The sequence below is a fragment of the Podarcis muralis genome, chromosome 2, assembly GCF_964188315.1.
Source record: "Podarcis muralis chromosome 2, rPodMur119.hap1.1, whole genome shotgun sequence".
Taxonomy (NCBI): domain Eukaryota; kingdom Metazoa; phylum Chordata; class Lepidosauria; order Squamata; family Lacertidae; genus Podarcis; species Podarcis muralis.
Window position 1 is genome coordinate 106,077,879 of NC_135656.1, and position 22,162 is coordinate 106,100,040.

General features: G+C 47.0%; 2 protein-coding genes and 1 long non-coding RNA gene across 4 annotated transcripts; 1 reads left to right on the forward strand and 2 right to left on the reverse strand.

Moving 5' to 3' along the window:
* The first annotated feature begins 48 nt into the window (after nucleotides 1-48).
* Nucleotides 49-16,455, forward strand: LOC114592136 (uncharacterized). Its single transcript, XR_003705434.2, has 3 exons — nucleotides 49-199; nucleotides 1,955-2,008; nucleotides 16,358-16,455. It is a non-coding gene; the product is annotated as an uncharacterized LOC114592136 (long non-coding RNA).
* On the reverse strand, nucleotides 1,450-12,096 carry TEKTL1 (tektin like 1). The gene is made up of 8 exons (XM_028719989.2): nucleotides 11,214-12,096; nucleotides 7,701-8,280; nucleotides 6,274-6,378; nucleotides 5,170-5,368; nucleotides 4,173-4,339; nucleotides 3,236-3,331; nucleotides 2,960-3,073; nucleotides 1,450-1,976 (listed from the first exon to the last, which is right to left on the reverse strand). The coding sequence occupies exons 2-8, from the start codon at nucleotides 8,253-8,255 to the stop codon at nucleotides 1,776-1,778; spliced, it is 1,437 nt and encodes a 478-aa protein (XP_028575822.1). The 5' UTR covers nucleotides 8,256-8,280; nucleotides 11,214-12,096; the 3' UTR covers nucleotides 1,450-1,775.
* Nucleotides 12,197-21,894, reverse strand: LOC114592117 (1-acyl-sn-glycerol-3-phosphate acyltransferase alpha-like). Of its 2 annotated transcripts, XM_028720017.2 has the most exons (6): nucleotides 21,295-21,888; nucleotides 18,499-18,632; nucleotides 16,418-16,593; nucleotides 15,308-15,406; nucleotides 14,210-14,282; nucleotides 12,197-14,062 (listed from the first exon to the last, which is right to left on the reverse strand). In XM_028720017.2, exons 1-6 carry the CDS (start codon nucleotides 21,654-21,656, stop codon nucleotides 13,875-13,877), a joined length of 1,032 nt encoding a protein of 343 aa, XP_028575850.2. In that variant the 5' UTR covers nucleotides 21,657-21,888; the 3' UTR covers nucleotides 12,197-13,874. The 2 variants fall into 2 exon arrangements, with proteins under 2 accessions (XP_028575850.2, XP_028575851.2); XM_028720018.2 differs by lacking the exon at nucleotides 15,308-15,406 and having other exon boundaries at nucleotides 21,295-21,894.
* Between the last annotated feature and the right edge of the window lie 268 nt (nucleotides 21,895-22,162).

The window sequence follows — 22,162 nt, forward strand, 5'->3', positions numbered from 1 at the left end:
GTTCCGCGCACGCGCGCCTGTGACTACCCTCTGCTTCCGATTCAAAATGGCAGCCTGGATGCCGAGGAAGCGGTTGTTGAGGGAATTTACCTTGGTTTTCTTATATTTTGCCCTCAGAGCACCCCGTCTTTCGGCGTTCTGTCACGCTTCCGATATTCGGTTGTGGGGTTTGTTTGTTGTTTGGCACCTCTGAATATAGGTAGAGATTCTACAAGTTAAACCTTTTTTTTTTTCTCCTGCGGGGCTTCCGGTGCGTTTTATCGCGTTGTTTTGGGAGATGGCGCATGCGTACTTTTAATTTTAGCCGACCGCAGCTTATCCCTGTGGCAGTCGGCGAAGGCCGGATTTCGAAGTCTCTCCGAGACAAGCACATGGCGGGCGGCAGGGAGCCCTATAAGAAAGCAGTAGACACTTGCAGTGGGGCGGCTGTTTGGTGTCTCAGAGTTCTTCTGCTGGTCGCTAGAGCACGGTTTCCCAAACTTGGGCCTTCAGCGGCTTTTGGACTACAACTCCCATCATCCCTAGCTAGCAGGACCAGTGGTCAGGGATGCTGGGAAATGTAGTCCAAAAACAGCTGGAGAGCCAAGTTTGGGAAAACCATGGCTTGCTCAGTGACCATGCTTTGACTGTGTGTTTGTGTACACACACACACCGCCCTATACCCAGAGGTCTCAGGGCGGTTCACAGAACAAAATCAAAATATGAAACCACAAAATATACAATCAAAATAAAAACAACAACCCAATAAAACCCCAGTATCAATTTCAGAGCAGCTGAAACTGTTCCATTTATTATGATGCCCAGGTGTATCGCTGGAATATATTCATCTCTCTCCTCCCCTTGCTTCTACCTTACATATGTACACCCATCTGAATAAAGGCTTACTTCTGAGCTGTTGGGGAAATGTGTCCTTCTCCCCATATTCGGGTTGTGCTCAGTCTGGTATGCCCTACAATGGCCAGACTATCTCATTGCATTTGCCCAACCACCCCTGATGGACACTGCCATCCTGCTGCCTGGCACAAATGCATGTGAAACCTACTGTTGCTTCCTATCAGCAACTATAACAGTTCCAGGTAGTTGCATACTTGACATCTGTCTCTACCAACACATCTCTGACTTAACAGATTTGGTTTCTATCTTTTGCTGTATTCATAGTGAATAGATTATGCTGTTCCTCTCGCAAGAGGACTCCTTTCCCTTGGAGGAATCCTACTGCAGACCAGTGTTAAAAGAAAACCAATCTATTGAAGGAGCCCATGGCAAAGTGTCCACTTGTGCTCACTTGCAAAACAGGGCCCCTCCTCTCACCAGTACACTCAGATCTTTGTCTCTTCCTACTTCCTACTTTCTAACTGATACCAATACCTAAGTAAAGTACTTGGTGGGAGTGGAGGTGAGATTTTTTCCTGAAGAAGAGAATTCAAAGACTCCATTTACACAAGATGCTCCAGCATTGACCGTATATTTAATATTTAACACATAAAGTTTATTAGTGACAGATTTGGATTTACTGATTCGATTCTCAAATAGAAAAGTACTTATTCTTGTCATTCATGAAATCATGCTCCCCTCTAAAAACTTGGGATTGCATTTTCTATATATGTATATATAATGATTGAGCTTTAAAATGCTGTATTATTAGATTCTCTATTGTGTGACTGCAGCCAGGCATATATTTCCCCTCATCCCCAGTTGGGAGGAAATTATACTGGGCCTTTCTAGCATGTTCAGCTCTTTATTTGTATGATCTCTCCATGCATTTGCTCTGCTCCTTAGCTGTAGACCAAGTCAAGAACCTCATTCATGTTAGTGCGTGGAAGCATGCGGCGCTGCCGCAGCCGTTTAATACTCCCATCCACATGGTAGCCCGTCTGCTTGTCGTGAATGCAGTTGCGCAGGTAACGCCGGGTGGCTTTGAGCTGATCAATGTTCTCCCCTGTTTCTACTATAGAGCGATCTAACTGTGCCGTGGACTACAAAGAGAGACAAAGGCAGAAAAAGACAAGTAAGCAGGTGGTCCAGAGTCAGGGAAGGTGTCCCCACCCGTCAGCTTCCCATCCGCAAGATGGGTTTGCATTGTACAGATAGTTCAATTTAGCAATGTTGCCTCCAGTCGTAGACTCACTTACCTGGGCAGTAAGTTCCATTGAACTCAGTAGGATTTTCTTGTGAGTAGACATCTATAGTGGAAATAGCCCAATTCCTATACATGCAGCACAGGCAGGGAGCCCTTTTTAGTCTAAGGACTGCATGCCAGTGGGAGATGGGCCCAGCAGCAAAAATGGGTGGGAGCAATGGTTTCAACAGTAGACTACATTCCAGAAATTCAGGAGCCTATACAGTGGTACCTCGGTTTACGAACTTAATCCGTTCCGGAAGTCTGTTCTTAAACCAAAACTGTTCTTAAACCAAGGCACGCTTAATGAGGCCTCCCGCCGCCATGCCCTTCCACTGTTCTGATTCCATTCTTAGACCGAGGTAAAGTTCTCAAACCAAGACACTATTTCCGGTTTTGCGGAGTTTGTAAATCAAATTGTTCTTAAACCGGACTGTTCTTAAACTGAGGTACCACTGTACAAACATGCCCATCCAGGCAAACAAGAGGCAATTGTCCATCTCTAACCTGTACCACTTTACCTGCATAAGGTTCCAGCTTTAGGAAGAGAGTCAACTAATTTTTGCAAGCATCAGCAATCAGCTCGTCATCAGCGCTTCCACTTCCCTTTGCCAGCAGTGGTTTTAGTTCAAGCCACACGGGCAGAGGAAAACAGGTCACCCAACATCATTGTCAGATAACTGACAGGTGGGCAAACCCGCCTATCAGCCAAAGTTGGCCTGTAGAAGATGTGGCAGGGGAGGGCAGGGAATAAGGATGTGACCCACCAGCCAGATCCAGTTCTCCACCCCAGTTATATTGCAGTCAAAGGCCTGCTCATTGTCCCTACTGGCATCCTACCTGGTTGAGGATTGCAGCTTCAGGCAGCTGTGTCCCTACATGTCTTTGGTACACCTGCACCACTGGCCGTGTCAGCTTCTCCCGTGTCTCCAGGTACTTGCTACTTTCAGGACCCTGTGGATACAAAAATGGTTCAGAATCAAAGGAGGATTCGCGGGGGTGGAGAGGGAAAGGGGAGGACAAGGCTTCCCCAGTTAATCTCCAAGCAGGCAGAGCTGGAGGGAACCACAATGTGAAGACCCACAGCACTGGCGCTTCCCAGCTCTTTCTGCTCACCAAGGCCATGCCCCGGGTAACACGCATCTCATGCTGGAAACGCTGGCAGCGATGCAGGGTGCTGCGAGTTCCTGCCAGAGTAATGTCAAGCCGTTCCTACCAAAGAGAAAACAATGAAGGAGATGTTGAGCCAGATTGCTTGGAAACACGAGGGTGCTGTTGATGTGAAAAGGTGAGAAAGCGTGTGCAAGCATGCAAAGAATAGGAGCAATTAGAAAAGGGGACAAATTTCCGACTATTAAGTTTCGCCTACTTGAGAACACAACAAACTTCTCACACCTTACAGCAGGGCTGGCTAACTTATTTGGCCTGAGGGCTGTATTCACTCTTCATCAACACACCAGGGACATGGCAGTGGTGGGGGTGACCACCCCACACTTGCTCATACACACAACACACAGAGACACATGCAAGCCAGGCCTCTAAAGAGAAACTGCGATAATGCTTTTAAGTCAACTCGATGTGTGTGAGAGGGAGAGATTCTGACTGGGATTGTGGTAGAGGTGAAAGCCCACCCGCTTTTCCCATGCCAGTCCTGACGCATCTCGGGGGTCCCTATGACTGCTGTTTATGTTTTTCAAAAGGCACAGCATGCAAGGTCTGATAACATGGATCATTATCACATCTACTTGGGCCCTGAGCTACTGGCTACCACCATGTTTTGTAACTTTGCTGTGCAATAAGTTTGTGTGCGTGTGTGTGCGCGCGCGGTGGCCCAATTTCTGCGTTGCAAAGGCATGTTTAATTGAGAAGGCGGGAACAGCTTTGTTGACTTTGAGCAGCGCTGCATAAACATGTTTCACAGATGCATCCACTGAGGCTGAGACTTAGCGTTAAAAAGCAGGGTTTCAAGCCAATATGTGGTTCTGTATGCACATGCAAGAATACTTTCATGTGTAACACAGCCAATTTATCAGCATGTTGGGTCTCCCTTTACCTTATGACAGAGAGTCTCATCCCTCTTGCCCTGCAGGCTGTTTTCAATGGTGGTGTGGGCTGTATTGCGGGTGTCTTGCGCTTCATTGATGGCCTTTTGCATCTGTTGGAGCACATCCTTGGTAAGAGAGGTGAGGCGCCGAGCATCCTCTAAAGCTGCAGCACACTCTGGAAAGGAAATTGGAATGCTTCTAAAATCTGGCTTGTTGGTTCCATTAAAATGGTACATGATACCCCAGCTCCAGTCACCTCCCTTTGCCGGTGGGTGATTCTCTGACACTGCCCCTTAAATAATCTCCTATTTTAAGGAAAGTTTCCAGTTCAGTTCTGTGTTTTTGTCTTGGAGCTATAAAGTACCAAAGTTAAGCCTATGTAAATCTTTGTTGTTGTTTAGTCGTTTAGTTGTGTCTGACTCTTCGTGACCCCCTGGACCAGAGCACGCCAGGCACTCCTGTCTTCCACTGCCTCCCAGAGTTTGGTCAAACTCATGCTGGTAGCTTCGAGAACACTGTCCAACCATCTTGTCCTCTGTCGTCCCCTTCTCCTTGTGCCCTCAATCTTTCTCAGCATCAGGGTCTTTTCCAGGGAGTCTTCTCTTCTCATGAGGTAGCCAAAGTATTGGAGCCTCAGCTTCAGGATCTGTCCTTCCAGTGAGCACTCAGGGCTGATTTCCTTCAGAATGGATAGGTTTGATCTTCTTGCAATCCATGGGACTCTCAAGAGCCTCCTCCAGCACCAGAATTCAAAAGCATCGATTCTTCGGCCATCAGCCTTCTTTATGGTCCAGCTCTCACTTCCATACATCACTACTGGGGAAACCATAGCTTTAACTATGGCATGCAAATCTAGGCCAACCCATTATATTTGAGGGGCCAGAGACAAGCACTGCCCCTCATTTTTACATAGCCTGCCCAACGAATGAATGGCTAGTACAGTAATATGAATTGTACCGGTAAATAATTTTCCTTATGGAAGCTGGGGAGGGATTTTCCCCTTACCTGGTGTGAAGGCTGCAATGGGGTTAGGGATGGGTGTCTCGTTACGCTCCACCCAGGGGGATGAGGGACGGCTCAGCCCAAGCCAGGAATCACGCCCAGCCCCTAGGAGAACCATGCGGAAAGGTTGTGGCACCAGGTCCAGAACGCGGCCCCGTTCATTGCACAGCATGTTCAGAGTTTGCCGACATGTGCCCAGTGCCTGCAACAAGTCGTTGGGTGGAAGAAACCATGATAAGAAACTAGCTTCCATCCATGCCCCTCCAACCCCAAATCTGAGCCATGCCATTTAGGTGCAGCGGAAGGAGAAAAGCTCACACCACCAGCAGCAACTACAATTCAACTCCTTCCCTCTCCGAATTGCCTCCTGCGGTGACAATTCCATCCAGTTACGATGTTGAATTGCTGTGTTAGGGGTCACAGCCACACCATATATTTAAAGCACATGGCTTCCCCCAAAGAATGCTGGGAACTGTAGTTTAATCTCACAGGACTGCCAATCCCAGCACATGTAACGAAGCTACCTGACCTCCTGAGATCATAGGATTCCGCCTCTGTACTGTATAAGCAGTACGTGTATTGCTGCTTTAAAAATTGTTTTATAAGAAAAGCAAGAAGTCCCCAAAAGCAGAATACAAAATATAGCAATATAACAAAAAAGTGAGGCGACCCTAAGCTTACATATTTGTCAAGGGTGTCAACTAAGACCAAATAAACAAAAGTGTCTCCGGATGTTTTGAAAACGTTCTAAACTTTTTGTTTATCTAAAAAACAGTAAGAATTATTTTACAAAGAAAAAAATGTCTTTCATTTCCTTTGTCTTCCCTTTAGAGGGGATAATTACAAGTGCAAAGCCCTTCTGTGTATGCAGGGGGCGTTATTGGGTTGCTGTTTTTATTTTGATTATACATATATTTGGTTTTTATGTTGATCTTTTCTGTGAAGCGCCCTGAGGCCTCCGGGTAAAGGACAGAATATAAATTCAATCAATCAATCAATCAATCAATCAATCAATATTCATACGCTGGTGTCCACCTGGTCTGCCTCCCTTGCCTGTACAGGTTGTAGAGGCTTGTCCCTGCCTTCATTCCCTGCCTTGTTTCCTACCTTCATATGATCTTCTGACATTGCCATCATCCCTTCCAGCTTGGCTTTCTGTTTCAGAAACTCATCCTTCTCCCATTTCATCAGTGCATCTACCTTGTCAGGTACCTACATACCAGGGAGAGGAACAAAGGTTGGGTGGCTGAATGGTTGCAAACTAGACTGCATAGCACATGGACACATCGTGATTTGCGGTACAGTCATACCTCGGGATGAATACACTTCAGATTGAGCGTTTTCGGGTTGCCGTCCGCTGCGACCCGGAAGTAACGGAACGCGTAACTTCCAGGTTTCACTGCTCACACATGCACATGACGCTCAAAATGACGTCACACGCATGCGCGGAAGCAGTGAAACACGACCCGCAGACATGTGTTACGTTCACTTCAGGATGCGAACGGGGCTCCGGAACAGATCCCATTTGCATCCAGAGGTACCACTATAAATCGCCATGTTTGATATTATGAAACCATTACCACGATCTGGACGTCAACTCAATTTTTGACAATGTATCAATACCTTGCCCAGCCCTATTGTGTGTGTGTGCGCATGCGCAATGCAAAAACCATGATGCGGGGGAAACCGTGAAGCCAGCCAGTGCCTCAACATAGCTCCATCCTTATTTGAGACATCGCAATATATAAATATATCACAATGTTTAGCTGGTGACATATCACGATGTTGTAAACCAGATATCGCCCAGCCCTAGTCTGTGTGTGTTGCCTGCTTTGCAGCATGTTCTGTACAGAGAAGCACCATATGCTTTGGGTGGGGGCACAAGGTGAATCAGAGAGCCCCGCAAGGTGTTTAGAAGAAATAAAAACTTTGGCTCAGGTATTCAATAAATGCCGTGCAAACTTGCTGTTTGAGATCTAGTGCTTGGGAACATGCAGGGCAAGTCGACTAAGAACGTAAAAAGGACCTGTGGATCAGGCTGGTGGCCCATCTAGCCAGGCATCCTGTTCTCTCAGTGGCCAACCAGATGCCTCCAGGAAATGAACAAGGAGGACCTGGGCACAACAGCAGCTGGCATGCATAAGCATATTGCCTCTGACAGTGAAGGGAGAACATGGCCATCAGGACGAGTAGCCACTGATAGCCTTGGGTTTTTCGTAAGTGGAAGAAGAAGAAGAAGAGGAGGAGGAGGAGGAGGAGTTTGGATTTGATATCCCACTTTATCACTACCCGAAGGAGTTTCCAAGCAGCTAACATTCTCCTTTCCCTTCCTCCCCCACAACAAACACTCTGTTAGGTGAGTGAGGCTGAGAGACTTCAGGGAAATGTGACTAGCCCAAGGTCACCCAGCAGCTGCATGTGGAGGAGCGGGGAAGCGAACCCAGTTCCCCAGATTACGAGCCTACCGCTCTTAACCACTACACCACACTGGCACACTGGATGGGTTCACTGCAGGGTTGAGATGCAGGTCTCACCTTCTCTACTTCCGGCCGGTGCTCCCGAATGGCCTGGCTCTGTTTGTTGGTAACGAGGCCCTGGCGGATTTGATCCAGTGTGGAGTCCAGCTGTAATCTCCAACGCAGCAGCATCTTGAACTGGTCGTTGATCTCCAGGAGAGCCTGCCGCAGGCGGCTCACCACCAGCCGTGTATCCCTGACGTACTGGGCCACATACTCGTTGTTCTTGAGGGTGGCGTAGTCTCGGCAGCAGGGCAAGGCCATCTTGCACACCCAAGGAGGGGGTTTGATTTTGCTCCTCCACAGGGTCACCCCCGGACCCTCCGGTGGCTTGCTTGTCACCTCTCCAGTTGGATGGACATCGACCTTGAATTTCCAAGAGTCGATCTTGGTCTTTTTCTCATACGGCGTTTCCTCAGGCTGGCCTGGGGCTCGGAGCGGACACCAGAGGTCAAGGGCATCCTTCGCGCAGCGCTGCGTCAGCTTGGAGGTTTCGTGAACGGTGGCATGGGTGTCCCTGTGCCATTTCTCAGCACCTACCAGGCCTGTGACCAAGTGGGCAGGGGGCCCCATGGCTGCGGTGGAGGGGCTGTTGCTGCTGCCAAGGAAGAGGGGCAAAAATCACTCTGCAATCCTGCTGCAACTTCGTGGAACAGGATGCCGCTGCGGTTCGAGAATAAACTACCAAGTGGTGGGGCCGAAGTTGGACGGGACCTGGAGGGGGACTGTGAAATTGCCATTGTGTTCTGTATTGAGAGGGAGAGGAAATGGATCTACAGTGGTACCTTGGGTTACATACGCTTCAGGTTACATACGCTTCAGGTTACAGATGCCGCTAACCCAGAAACAGTGCTTCAGGTTAAGAACTTTGCTTCAGGATGAGAACAGAAATTGTGCTCCGGCGGCGCGGCAGCAGCGGGAGGCCCCATTAGCTAAAGTGGTGCTTCAGGTTAAGAACAGTTTCAGGTTAAGAACGGACCTCCGGAACAAATTAAGTACTTAACCCGAGGTACCACTGTATTCACCTTTTAAAATGCATTTAGGGATGGGAGAGAAAGCTTACTCAGTTCTCTTTTAATGGTGTACATGTCAGTGTGCACTTTTGGAAACAGAATGCAAACCTAAAGATAGCTATCCTTCAAGATTCACAACTACTCCGAATTTTGCATTAGTCCAGATAAGTAATGTGTACAAAAATGCATAAGGTAAAGGGACTCCTGACCATTAGGTCCAGTCGTGGCCGACTCTGGGGTTGTGGCGCTCATCTCGCTTTACTGGCCGAGGGAGCCGGCGTACAGCTTCCGGGTCATGTGGCCAGCATGACTAAGCCGCTTCTGGCGAACCAGAGCAGCGCACGGAAATGCCGTTTACCTTCCTGCCGGAGCAGTACCTATTTATCTACTTGCAGTTTGACGTGCTTTCGAACTGCTAGGTTGGCAGGAGCAGGGACCAAGCAACAGGAGCTCACCCCGTCATGGGGTTTCAAAAGCACCAACCTTCTGATTGGCAAGTCCTAGGCTCTGTGGTTTCCGCGTCCCTTACAAAAATGCATATGGTTGGGTAATTAATGAACAAAAAATGCACAAAAAATGTTCGTGAAAAGAACATACGAAAATGAACTATGTTAGGGAACACTGATTTGCAAAGATAGGTATATTAGACAAAACTGCATACAAAATATGTGTGTTTGGAGAAATTTACGCCAAAATGCTTACGAATTTCTGTAAGGACTTTTTTAAACAAATGAACTGCAAACTGATGTGGGCATGTGGAGAACTGGACACGAGAGTGGAAAAATGAGAAACCAAGAGAAACTGAAATTGACAGATTCATCCATCCCTAACTGCAGTGGTGCCCAATGGTACAAATGTCACTACGAACCATATAACACCATTCTAAACACCTAACGCCAGCTCGGTCCCAGGTGTCAGCTGGAGATTAAAAGAGTTCAACATTTCTAAAATTGTGAAATTCTCCCCTGACCCCCTGCCATTCCTGCTCCCAAATTTTAGCATTTGCAAATGCAAATTTGGAATTGAGCTTCTTCTTCTAAGTATGTGTGTCTTTCTGTGTTGGTGTGGGTGTGGAATATTCACATTTTGAGATGGGAATCTCAAATTCTTAGAACCCGAATCTGAGACAGAGCAAAATTTGGGTTTGAGGTTGGGGAGTGAACAACTAAAACCAGTGCTTTTTTTCTAAAAAAAAATATATGTTTAGGCATACTCTCATTTTGACTCAAGAAATCACCATTTTGTAGTTCAAATTGGGAAAAATAAATACAGTAAATGGACAAAAGTACAAAGATTCCAAAATGTTTAGGGGTATGTGTACCCCTGCATCCCCCCCCCCATAAAAACACTGACTAAAACTATGAAAATACTGTACATCTGATTTAAACATTTGGAATGGAATTTTAATTTTGGCAGGTGGCAACTTGAGCTCTAAAATCTTGTGTGTTCCATTAAACTGGTCCAAGGTCCTTTAAGCATCTGCCCCTGCCTGTCATGTGCTCCACACATTCAAACGATAAGCAATGGTATTGCTTGAGTCCTCATTGCTATTAGCCCTGATCTTTCATAAGAACATAAGAAGAGCCTGCTGGATCAGGCCAGTCCAGCATCTTGTTGTCATAGTGACCAACCAAATGTCTTTGGGGAAACCTCTAAGCAGGAGCCCTCTTCCCTCTTGTGGTTTCCATCAACTGGTATTCAGAAGCATTCCTGCCTCTGACCTGGCCATCTCTTGGGTTCTCCCCACCAGCTCAGAGCAGATTCATTGAAATTAACGTACCTGAGTTAATAATATCCATTCATTTCAATGGGCCTCTCACAGGCAGGGCAAACACCTCTGGCCTCCAAGCTCCTAGTCCAGGCATAGGCAAACTCAGCCCCCCAGATGTTTTGGGACTACAACTCCCATCATCCCTAGCTAACAGGGCCAGTGGTCAGGGATGATGGGAATTGTAGTCCCAAAACATCTGGAGGGCCGAGTTTGCCTGTGCCTGTCCTAGTCCGACACTTTTACTGCTACATAATCCCACAATATTCCAGAGTTTGCTACACACACTGCAGATTTATCACACAAGAATATACAATAAACTAGTTTTGTGGCTTTCGATGGATCAGGCCAGGCATAGGCAAACTCCAGCCTTCCAGATGTTTGGGACTACAATTCCCATTATCTCTAGCTAACAGGACCAGTAGTCAGGAATGATGGGAATTGTAGTCCCAAACATCTGGAGGGCCGGAGTTTGCCTATGCCTGGATCAGACCCAAAATCCAACCAGTTCACCCTTGTGTCCCAATATTGCCTCTTTCCCTGCTGGGGGAAGCCCAGTCTTACCTGCAGCCTGCAAATACTGGAATAAGGGGGTATTAATGAGGGCAATTCCCAGTGTCACGAGTGTGAATACCCCACATACCCCTAGAAAACGGAGCAATAGGAGAGGCTGCACCTCGTGGCCTGGCCTGGGTCCACGGTGAGGAATGATGGAGGTGGGAAGAGTAAGCCTGCTTGAGCTATCTTTACCTGGGTCCAATAAGGCTGAGATCTCTAGGGCAATGTTAAGGGCACAGGCCTCGGGTCCAGCCTTCCAGGAGGGCATGGGAGGCCTGTGTCTCTTGCCTCACCCAAGCGGACGGTGAAGTCCTCCAAACAGGCTCTTCTCTGGCACAGGCCAAGCCGTCCCTGTCGCTTCAGCGGTGTTGGTTGCCATGGCAGCAGGTGCTCGCCTCACAATGCCGCTGCCTTGCCAGAGATGCCTCACATAAGCGGAGGCAGCAGAAGCCCTTGAGAACGAGCTCGTCTTCCTATGTATTCAGAGAAATCTGAGCCGTCGAGAGCAGGAGCAACGCGATGTAAGCAGCAGAGACTCGTAATCTCAAGGTCCGGGTGCTGCTTTTACTGCATTCCCTATTTGGTTTCTGGCATGTGGTTTCTTCCCTCCAAGCAGGTCAAGGTGGCAAATACGGTTTAAAACACAACAGCAACAAACCCGTAACTCCAAAAGCTTGTCTGTAGCATGCAGGGGAACCTAGCAAGTTTAGTACAGTGGTACCTCGGGTTAAGAACTTAATTCGTTCTGGACGTCCGTTATTAACTGTTCTTAACCTGAAGCACCACTTTAGCTAATGGGGCCTCCCGCTGACGCCACACTCATCATTCAGGATGTTCTCATCCTGAAGCAAAGAAGGTACTATTTCTGGGTTAGCGGAGTCTGTAACCTGAAGCATCTGTAACCTGAGGTACCACTGTATATCGTATGTCGAAGCTTTTGCAGACTAGAGACTACTTTATCACGTGCGTGAAGTGTTATCCTGAGTTGTAGGTAAATAGGTAGATAGGCAGTTGGGAGATTATGAAGTGTGAAGTCAACAGAAAAATGAAACGCAGTAAGTACACCCGGTGATAAATATTGCTTCAAGCCACCCCAATATCCGAGCGGGGTGAGATTCCAGGTGCTTACGCAGGGTTTGTGTTTCCTCCAGAATGAGGGACAGCGGAGGCTACAGTGAGTTTATGACATATGGTTTATTTACAAAGATATACAACTTGATCCTACAATGGAGGGGTTCACAGCATTAGCACCCCTTAAGGGTCTCGCTTCACCCAAAGCCACAGCCTTGGATATGAGCAGAAATCAGGCATGTCTCTCCCTCACAGGATTTCACTTGCTACTTCCTTCTGGATACTAAGCCTTACGGGGAGCGCTTGAAGGAGCTGGGTATGTTTAGCCTGGAAAAGAGGAGACTGAGAGGAGATATGATAGCCATCTTCAAGGATCTCAAAGGCTGTCACATGGAGGAGGGAGCATCCTTGTCTTCTGCTCTGGAGGGTAGGACTCGAACCAATGGCTTCAAGTTGCAAGAAAGGAGATTCTGACTAAACATTTAGAAAAAAATTTCTAAAAGTAAGCGCTGTTCAGCAGTGGAACAGACTCCCGCAAGTGGTGGAGGACTGTCCTTCCTTGGAGGTTTTCAAGCAGAGGTTGGATGGCCATCCGTCATGGATGCTTCAGCTGAGATTCCTGCATTGCAGGGGGCTGGACTAGATGACCCATGGGGTCCCTTCCAACTGTAAGATTCTATGATTCTATTATTCTAGCTTGCCCTTAGACGCGCGCACGCACACACCCCTCAGCTCTGGTCTTTGTCTTTTCTATCTACCCTCAACATCTTAGTATCACCAGCAAACTTGGCTACTTCAACTCTAAATTGCTTATGAACAAGTTAAAAACCACAGGTCCCATTACCAATCTTTGAGGGACTCTGCTTTCTATATCACTCCATTTACTGCTACTCCCTTTTTCTGCTTCAAAATTACAGTGGTACCTTGGGTTAAGAACTTAATTCATTCTGGAGGTCTGTTCTTAACCTGAAACTGTTCTTAACCTGAAGCACCACTTTAGCTAATGGGGCCTCCCGCTGCTGCTGCGCCGCCGGAGCACGATTTCTGTTCTCATCCTGAAGCAAAGTTCTTAACCGGAGGTAATATTTCTGGGTTAGCGGAGTCTGTAACCTGAAGTGTATGTAACCCAAGGTACCACTGTACATTTGAAACACATTCCCCCCACCTTTGGGCACTGTAGTTTTGTTAAGGTTACTGGGAATTGTAACTCTGGGCAATTTTATGATATGATATATTATATATAGGTGGTTACATGAAGTGCCCAGAATTCTTTGAGGGGGAGAAAGGTGCTTTAAAGGCACACCCTCCAACATTTCTCTGATGAAAATAGGGACGTCCCATATAATTTTACTATTTATACCCCACACATCTTAATGGATTGCTCCAGCCACTCTGGGCAGCTTCCAACATATAAAAAAATATATAATAAAACATTAAACAAACTTCCCTATAGAGGATTGCCTTCAGATGGCTCAGGGGACGGATAGCTCCATACCCTCCAACATTCCTCCAGCGAAAATAGGAACATCCTAAGGAAAAGTGGGACATTCCGGAATCAAATCAGAAACCAGGATGGCCTCTCTAAATTAGGGACGTCACTGGAAAATAGGGACACTTGGAGGGTCTGTAAAGGTATGTTTGTATGCAGCTTATGACCATACGGATAGATTTCCTGGTCCATCAGGCGCACACAAGCTAAGCCATGGAGGGCAGTTAGGCCGAGGCAGAGCTGAGGTAAATGTGAAGCCTAAGGGTAGGAATAAATGGGGTGGAAAGACCTGGTTACAAAGATACTTGGCGATTGGCAGCTTGGTCTGCATCTTCTTCAGTGACGCCTTCCTGCTTCAGCGCTGAGATCTCATGGAAAATAGGGAGCATAGTCTCTCGCACGCGGTCTGCAAATTCTTGGACATCAGCTGCGCTCAGTCCCTCGGTCTTCATGGGCGGAAGAATCTGGATTGTCACTTCCCCTTGGAAGAGAAAACAAAGGAAATGCTGTACCCCCTGCAACCGGAGCCCCTTCCCCAGTCCAACTTAGTCTGGAAAAATAAGTTTGCTTCATAGTCTCAGGCCATGTCCCAGAACACTTCCCCATCCCATTTCTTTCCCAAAGGTACCTGATGTGAATTTTTTAATTTTCTCGTTGAAGAACGTCCGGTAGGAGGAAATCACCACAGGAATAACTGGCACCTGCGTGGACATAAAGCACATCAGCTGCCAGTCAGATGGAAATTTACCTTTGCTGTAAATTGAACATTATAGGCAGCCTCAGCTTCCAAGGAAGTCCTGCTTTTTAATACTCTTACAGACTAAGCACACTTCCAAACAACCTGTTTGTTGACCGTTTGCTTTGATTTGCTAACTGTGAGGTCCGCTGACATCACATCAAAACAAGTGTTATCTCAAACTTTCCACTGCATTTCCCTATCCTTATCACAAAAGTTGTTTTGGGGATTGGTGCTCCCTGCTTTTCATCTTTGGTGTTTTGTTGAACTTTTTTTTTTGGTCTCTTGTTTTATTTTTTTAATGGGCCAGATTCAATGAATGAGTCCCGCTGGCAGAAGCCCACACAAAGGGCATATCTGCTCACAGGATAGAGGAAAATGCTACAAATTAGATTGTTATAACGATAAGGGAAGAAAAAACCCCTATAGAAAACCACATAGAAAAATATTGTGCCCTCTGGCGCCATCTGGTGTTGCGTGTTTATAACGCATTCAAAGCATTGTTTCTTTACTAAGGTTGCTGAGTCCAAAGACTTTGGCTAGTGCAATGGGGCTTTCTCCAGTGCCCCATCCCAAATTGGCATTAGGTGGAGTGTCAGAAGAATAGCACACAGGGGGAAGTGGTGGGGGAGGGGCTGTAGTGCTATTTGTTTTTAAAATACCCCTTTAAGATTGTTCCCTGCTTCGGGTATGCATCAATACAGCAGCTCCTGGCAAAATTGGAGAGTGTAATCTGTCCTGTGATTTGAAATACCTGGCTTACTCAACAAAACACCTTATACTGAACCTGAGGTGAATTTGCCTAATGGCAACAGCTGGCAGCCCTGCTCGGCTGACCTCAATCCAACTGCAGCATATAAAAGTGGGACATGCTCCCAGCTCCTACAAGCCTGGTCTTTTCAGCTTAGGAAAGCCACTCAGAGAATGAGTCCACTATTAGTAAATAGTGTGCAGGAATAAACAAGAGGATTGGAAGCTGAATGATCTCACCTGGGCTTCCATGGCCAGAAGGAAGGCCTCATTTCTGGAGGAGAGCAGACCAGCGCTGTCAATGTCTCTAGTGCCTTCAGGGAACATGCAGATTCTCAGCTGGAGGGGAAAGATAATACAGTGCTACCTCGGGTTAAGAACTTAATTCGTTCCGGAGGTCTGTTCTTAACCTGAAACTGTTCTTAACCTGAAGCACCACTTTAGCTAATGGGGCCTCCTGCTGCCGCCGCGCCGCAGGAGCACGATTTCTGTTCTCATCCTGAAACAAAGTTCTTAACCCGAGGTACTATTTCTGGGTTAGCGGAGTCTGTAACCTGAAGCGTATGTAACATATACGCTTACAGTGTACTGTACAGTGGTACCTTGGGTTACAGACGCTTCAGGTTACAGACGCTTCAGGTTACAGACTCTGCTAACCCAGAAATAGTACCTCGGGTTAAGAACTTTGCTTCAGGATGAGAACAGAAATCGTGCGGCGGCAGCGGGAGGCCCCGTTAGCTAAAGTGGTACCTCAGGTTAAGAACAGTTTCAGGTTAAGAACGGACCTCCGGAACAAATTAAGTTCTTAAACTTGCGCCGGGCCTTGCGCCGTCACCGCACAATTTCTGTTCTCATCCTGAAGCAAAGTTCTTAAGCCAATGTACAGTCATATCTTGTGTTACAGCCGCTTCAGGTTGTGTTTTTTTGTGTTACAGACTGCCGAAACTTGGAAGTACCGGAACAAGTTACTTCTGGGTTTCGGCAGTCTTGCATGCGCAGAAGCGCCGAATCGCAACCCACACATGCACAGATGCGGGTTGTGAATGTGCATCCTGCACGGATCATGTTCACAACCCTAGCGTCCACTGTACTATTTCTGGGTTAGCAGAGTCTGTAACCTGAAGCGCCTGTAAACCTGAAGCGTCTGTAACCCGAGGAACCACTGTAATTTGAATCCAGTGGTTTAGCTCCTGCTGTCTGGCGCAGCAGAAAACAACCTTGCTCTGCCTTGACAACCTTCAGATATTTGAAGATGGCTTACATATCACCTCTTGGCCTTCTCTTCTCCAGGCTAAACCTTCCCAACTCCCTCAACCATTCATCACGAGAGTTAATTTCGCTGACACTTACGTTGTCACGGACCATTGCGTCTGCTGCCTCCGATATGGAATTGGCGGATGTTTCTCTGTTGCGGCGGTCAACGAAAACGAAGCCGCTTAGCCAGCAGGCAAGGCCCACAGTAAGAAAGTATAAGATCTCCTTTTTAACAATGAAGGTGCTTCTCTCCGGCAAGATCTGAAGCATCGCTGGGACAATTGGAAGACAGTCAAAAGGAAGTCTGGCTGTGCAGTTCCTCCCACCCTTCCCTACAGCCCCTAGCGAGAGAGGTGATGTAATAATTAGATTTGGTCTGGGTACCAAATCTTTGCTTAGTTGTGAAGCCACCGGGATTATCTTGGGTCCAACACACATCTTCTCTTGGCCTGGCCTACCTCACAGGGTGGTTGTGAAGATAAAAGTAGCCTGGGTTCCTTGGAGGGAGAGGGATGTGCGTGTTGTGTTTTATCTGCCTATTCACACATACACCTGGATGCAAGGAGTATAACCTAGGAGAGCCAGTGTGGCGTAGTGGTTAAGAGCGGTGGACTCGTAATGTGGTGAACCGGGTTTGATTCCCCGCTCCTCCACATGCAGCTGCTGGGTGACCTTGGGCCAGTCACACTTCTCTGAAGTCTCTCAGCCCCACTCACCTCACAGAGTGTTTGTTGTGGGGGAGGAAGGGTAGTGATAAAGCGGGATATCAAATCCAAACTCTTCTAACCCTCACAATGCATAGTCCCTCTTCACTATGTTTATACAATGCTATTTGTTATGGCCTATGGCCAGGATAAAATAAACTCTCCTACGAAAAAAAGAGCTTGCATGTGACATTTTGGTGGGCCCAATAAGGGTATATTGACGGCAATTATTAGAGGCCTTTCAAATCAGAGAATAATTAAAGAGTGGGATGGAGCGAAGGAATATATGAAAAAATATGGTTCCGGAACTGGAATATTAATAGATAACGTGTAAAACGTGCAGGGGTAATCAAGGAAATAATAAAGAAATTAACTGAATAATGATTATAACAACACAACAAGACGGAAGAAGCAAAAAATTGAGATCACACATGAGTGAAGGGGAGTGGGGGCTATGGGGGAATTTGAAATATGTAAAATAAAAAAGTTTTAATATAAAATTTCTTAATGTGATGTATTTGTATACAGCAAAGAGAAATTTAGAGTAATTAGGTATATTTGATTTAGTTAATCATGTAACAGGTTTATGTTAGGAAATGAATATGGATGCTGAATTTGATGTTTGTAATTGTTCTTTTTTTTTCTTTTTTGGTTTTGGAATTATTATTTTTTAAGGGTATATTATGCCAGTAGTCCATGCCCTCCTACCAGTGGTGATCTGAACATATTTTCTCTATCAGCAAATGTCTGCAGGGCAGGTACTGTATTTTTCGCTCTATAGAACGCACCCGACCATAGGACACACCTTGTTTTAGAGGGGGAGAACAAGAAAAAAAATATCTCTGCCACTCTGCGCAGCGCCCCTTCAGCGAAGCGGCAGGAGAAATGGAGCCCCTTCCATTTCTCCTCCCGCTTCGCTGAAGGGGCGCTGCGCAGAGAGGGAAAGCTGCGCAGCGCCTCTCCAGGAAAGCAAAGCCAGGAGAGCAAGAGGGATCGGTGCGCACCGATCCCTCTCGCTCTCCAGGCTTCAGCGAAAGGAACCTAAAGCCTCCAGAGCGCAGCTGGAACTCCCATTGCACTCCAGAGCTTCAGGCAGCTATCCCTGAAGCCTAGAGAGCGAGAGGGGTCGGTGCCGAGGGGTCAGTGCGCACCGATCCCTCTCGCTCTCCAGGCTTCAGCGAAAGGAACCCAAAGCCTCCGGAGCGCGATGGGAGCGCTCCCACTGCGCTTCAGAGGCTTCGCGTTGCTATCACTGAAGCCAAGGAGCCTGCATTCGCTTCATAAGATGCACACACATTTCCCCTTAATTTTTGGAGGGGGAAAACGTGTGTCTTATACAGTGAAAAATATGGTAGTTGCTCTCTGTGGCTTACTGCAATTTGGATGCCACAGGGCAATATGTGTAAAGCTGTAGGTGGGTCACTCCAGCCCTTCCAAGTGGATGGGAGAAAGAGATCGAGGCAACCAACATACCCAGGATGTCCACATTGCATTGCTGATTGGCAACCACAACATACGGCACTTTCAGGTTCAAGTTGTGAGCGCCCTGCACCTTGAATTTGATGCCAAGGAAGTATTTCGCAGGCAGCAAGGCAAAGCGGAGGACTCTAAAACAAGGGAGCAAAACCAGAGGCGTTTGAGGAAGGTCAAAGGCGTTGAAGGACAGGAGCGAGAACTTTACAAGCAAGACAGTTGCCTGCTACAGCCCGTTCGGATGAAAGCTAGTATAATCATACCTTGGTTTTCGAACAGCTTAGTTCGCAAATGTCTTACCTCAGAAATCGAATGCCTTGCAACGCGAACGTTTTGGCTCCCGAACGCCGCAAACCCGGAAGTGACTGTTCTGCTTTGCAAACTATTTTTGGAAGTCGAACATCCGGCGGGGCTTCCGCGGCTTCTGATTGGCTGCAGGAGCTTCCTGCAGCCAATTAGAAGCCGCACTTTGGTTTCTGAACATTTTGGAAGTCAAACAGACTTCCAGAACGGATTCCGTTTGACTTCCAAGGTACGACTGTATGGCGTAGTGAATGGGTAGGCACACTAAGGCCCAGGGGCCGTATCCGGCCCAATCACCTTCTAAATCCGGCCCGCAGACAGTCCAGGAATCAGCGTGTTTTTACATGAGTAGAATGTGCCCTTTTATTTAAAATGCATCTCTGGGTTGTTTGTGGGGCCTGCCTGGTGTTTTTACATGAGTAGAACGTGTGCTTTTATTTAAAGTGCATCTCTGGGTTAGACTTGTCTGAAAGTTCAGCAAGCCTCTTCAGCAAATGATCAATGGTGTCTCTACGAATCTCAGCATAAAAAGACATCTAAAAAATATATGTTCGGGGCTTCCTGTTTCCCCTAATGGGCAGGCGCAAAGTCTCTGTGCGTACGGGACTCTTCTATAGCAGCCGTCCAGAACCGGTGAGGGCAAGGCCGAGCTTCTAACAAGAGTGAAAGCCCTTCTTGCATTTCTGGATGTGAGGAAATAGAGATATGTTGCTGGAGCGGCTATGCATCTCCCATTTTCTATGATTTTATAATCGGGGACCCTCATCTCTGGGTTATTTGTGGGGCATAGGAATTTGTTCATTTTTTTTGTTCAAAATATAGTCCGGCCCCCCACAAGGTCTGAGGGACAGTGGACTGGCCCCTTGCTGAAAGAGTTTGCTGACCTCTGGACTGTTGCATCACAACTTGGGAGACCCAGATTCAAATCCCTACTTGTCCATGATTCTCATTTTGGCTACTTCACAGGGATGTCATAAAGATAACAAGAGGAGCATCTTGTAGACTGCCCTAAGCTGGGGGGGGGGCAGTAGAAAAAAATGAAAGAATCCAAGTGAGATGCGCATAGCAGGCACAGGGCCCTTAGATCTGGATTGCAGGAAAGCCAAATGGTTAAAGCTCCCAATCAGACCTGAACAAGTCACAGCTGCCTCTCCGTGAAGCTGAAGGAATGTCATCTCCTCCAGCCTTGGATGAGTATCTTAAGTATCAACAAACACTTTCCCAACCATGAAGCTCTCTTTCTTTCACAATCATGGGCAACCCGTTCAACAAAAGACTGCTTAGCAAGAAGGCACAACTCATTTCTGGTGTTAAGCCAGCCTTCCCCAACCTGCTGCTCTCCAAAGGTTTTGGACTACCATCCCCACCACCCCCAGCCACCATGTCCAATGGACCCTTCCTCCCTCAGCAGAGCTTGTCCCTGTGTGTTAGGGAATGTGAGGGTGGTTTGGTCTCCACTATGTTTCTGCAAGGGGTTTTCTTGCTGTGGACAACGCTACTCCATACTGAGGGTGGGCAAGCCTCTCAATTTCGGTTTATCTCATTTTGCCAGTTTGAAGTTTAGTTCTCCACCTTTCCAGTTTTTTTAAAAGTCCTCATGAAAATTCACCAGGGTTTTAGAGTGAATTCCTCCTACTGCACACATAAAGGTAAAGGTAAAGGGACCCCTGACCATTAGGTCCAGTCGTGGCCGACTCTGGGGTTGCGGCGCTCATCTCGCTTTATTGGCCGAGGGAGCCAGCGTACAGCTTCCGGGTCATGTGGCCAGCATGACTAAGCCGCTTTTGGCGAACCAGAGCAGCGCACGGAAACGCCGTTTACCTTCCCGCAGGAGCGGTACCTATTTATCTACTTGCACTTTGACGTGCTTTCGAACTGCTAGGTTGGCAGGAGCAGGGACCGAGCAATAGGAGCTCACCCCATCGTGGGGATTCAAACCACCGACCTTCTGATTGGCAAGTCCTAGGCTCTGTGGTTTAACCCACAGCGCCACCCGCATCCCCAAGGCACACATACTTGTATGCAATTTCCGCCAGCATAATGCTTTTCACCAATAGATGCATTTCTATATGCACACTTTGCTGCAATGTATGCATTTCCATACACATTACTTGTCTGTAGAACTGCATTGCAAAATCCATAAAAAGTAAATATCGAAGGATGGAAGTGTTTCAGTTCGCATATTGTTTTGGAAAGTGCAAATTTTGTAGGTTTGCCTTTAAAAGTGAACTGGATCTTGTCTCTGGAGTGGGGTGGGGGCCTAATTTCACAAAATGTGATAAGGCAGTCCTGCTGGATTTGGTCCCACCCTCAGCCTCTCATACTGCAAAGCGTGGCTCTGGGCACCTGCCCCAAAGTCCCTGAAGGGCATCGCTGCTTAAAAGCTCATTAGTTATTGGGCCGCTATGAAAGAGTCACATCGCACACTCCTGTGTGAGCACAGAGTCCCGAAAAACAAGATACAAAGCCACACGGCAGTAATAGTTCACTCACCTCACATTTGCCACACTTCGTCCCCGGAGAGCTATAACAGGAAGTGCAAGGGAGGTCATATTGAACATCCAAATATTTAGGAAGCAAACCCTGAAATAATATCTGAAGGTATTGCTGTAATGATAGAGGAGCAGCCCTGCAAAGATGAACAGGAAGAAATTGGCCAGGCCAAGAGACTGGGCCATGTTGTCTTCTGCAGACGCTCCTAAGTCTGTGCACAGTTTGCCTCCGACATTGAAGGTTTCGGGATGGCTGGGCGTGGAAAGCACAGCAGAGAGAAACATGCTCAAACATGTACACTCCAGCAAGAGAGAACACCCACTGTTCTTAATCACCATTTTTGGACTGCATGAAGGAATCATGAATACGTGGGCAGTGATGGCATGTACCTTTTGTGATGGATAAGAAGGAAGATTCCTTGGTCCACTCAAGACAACAGCAGAGGGCAGCTAAAAGGTTGCCATAAAAAGTGTCTGAAAAGTGTCCACAGAAGGCTGCCATCTACTGTGGGTTTGCCAATTGTCTAGAAAAAAATTACTATAGTGATGGTCACCAACTTGACTTGATCCAGCAGCCTGTTCTTTTGTTCTTAACTAGCCTGGCCTACCCCTGTGCTTTTCTCACCGGATTGTTGTTTTTTTAATATTTATTAAAATTTTCAACTATAATACATTAAAAAATCAAAAAAAAAAAGTTTAAAAACACATAAAGTTCACAATCCTTATTTTCTATAACATATTTCCCTGACTTCCCCACACCTCCCCCTCATGTATTCCAGTTCAAATTGTTGGTTCAACAAGTTCTTATCCCTAATTTTGAAACCTTTTTATATTTAGTTCATTTTAAAAAAAAAAGACCAATTTTGCCT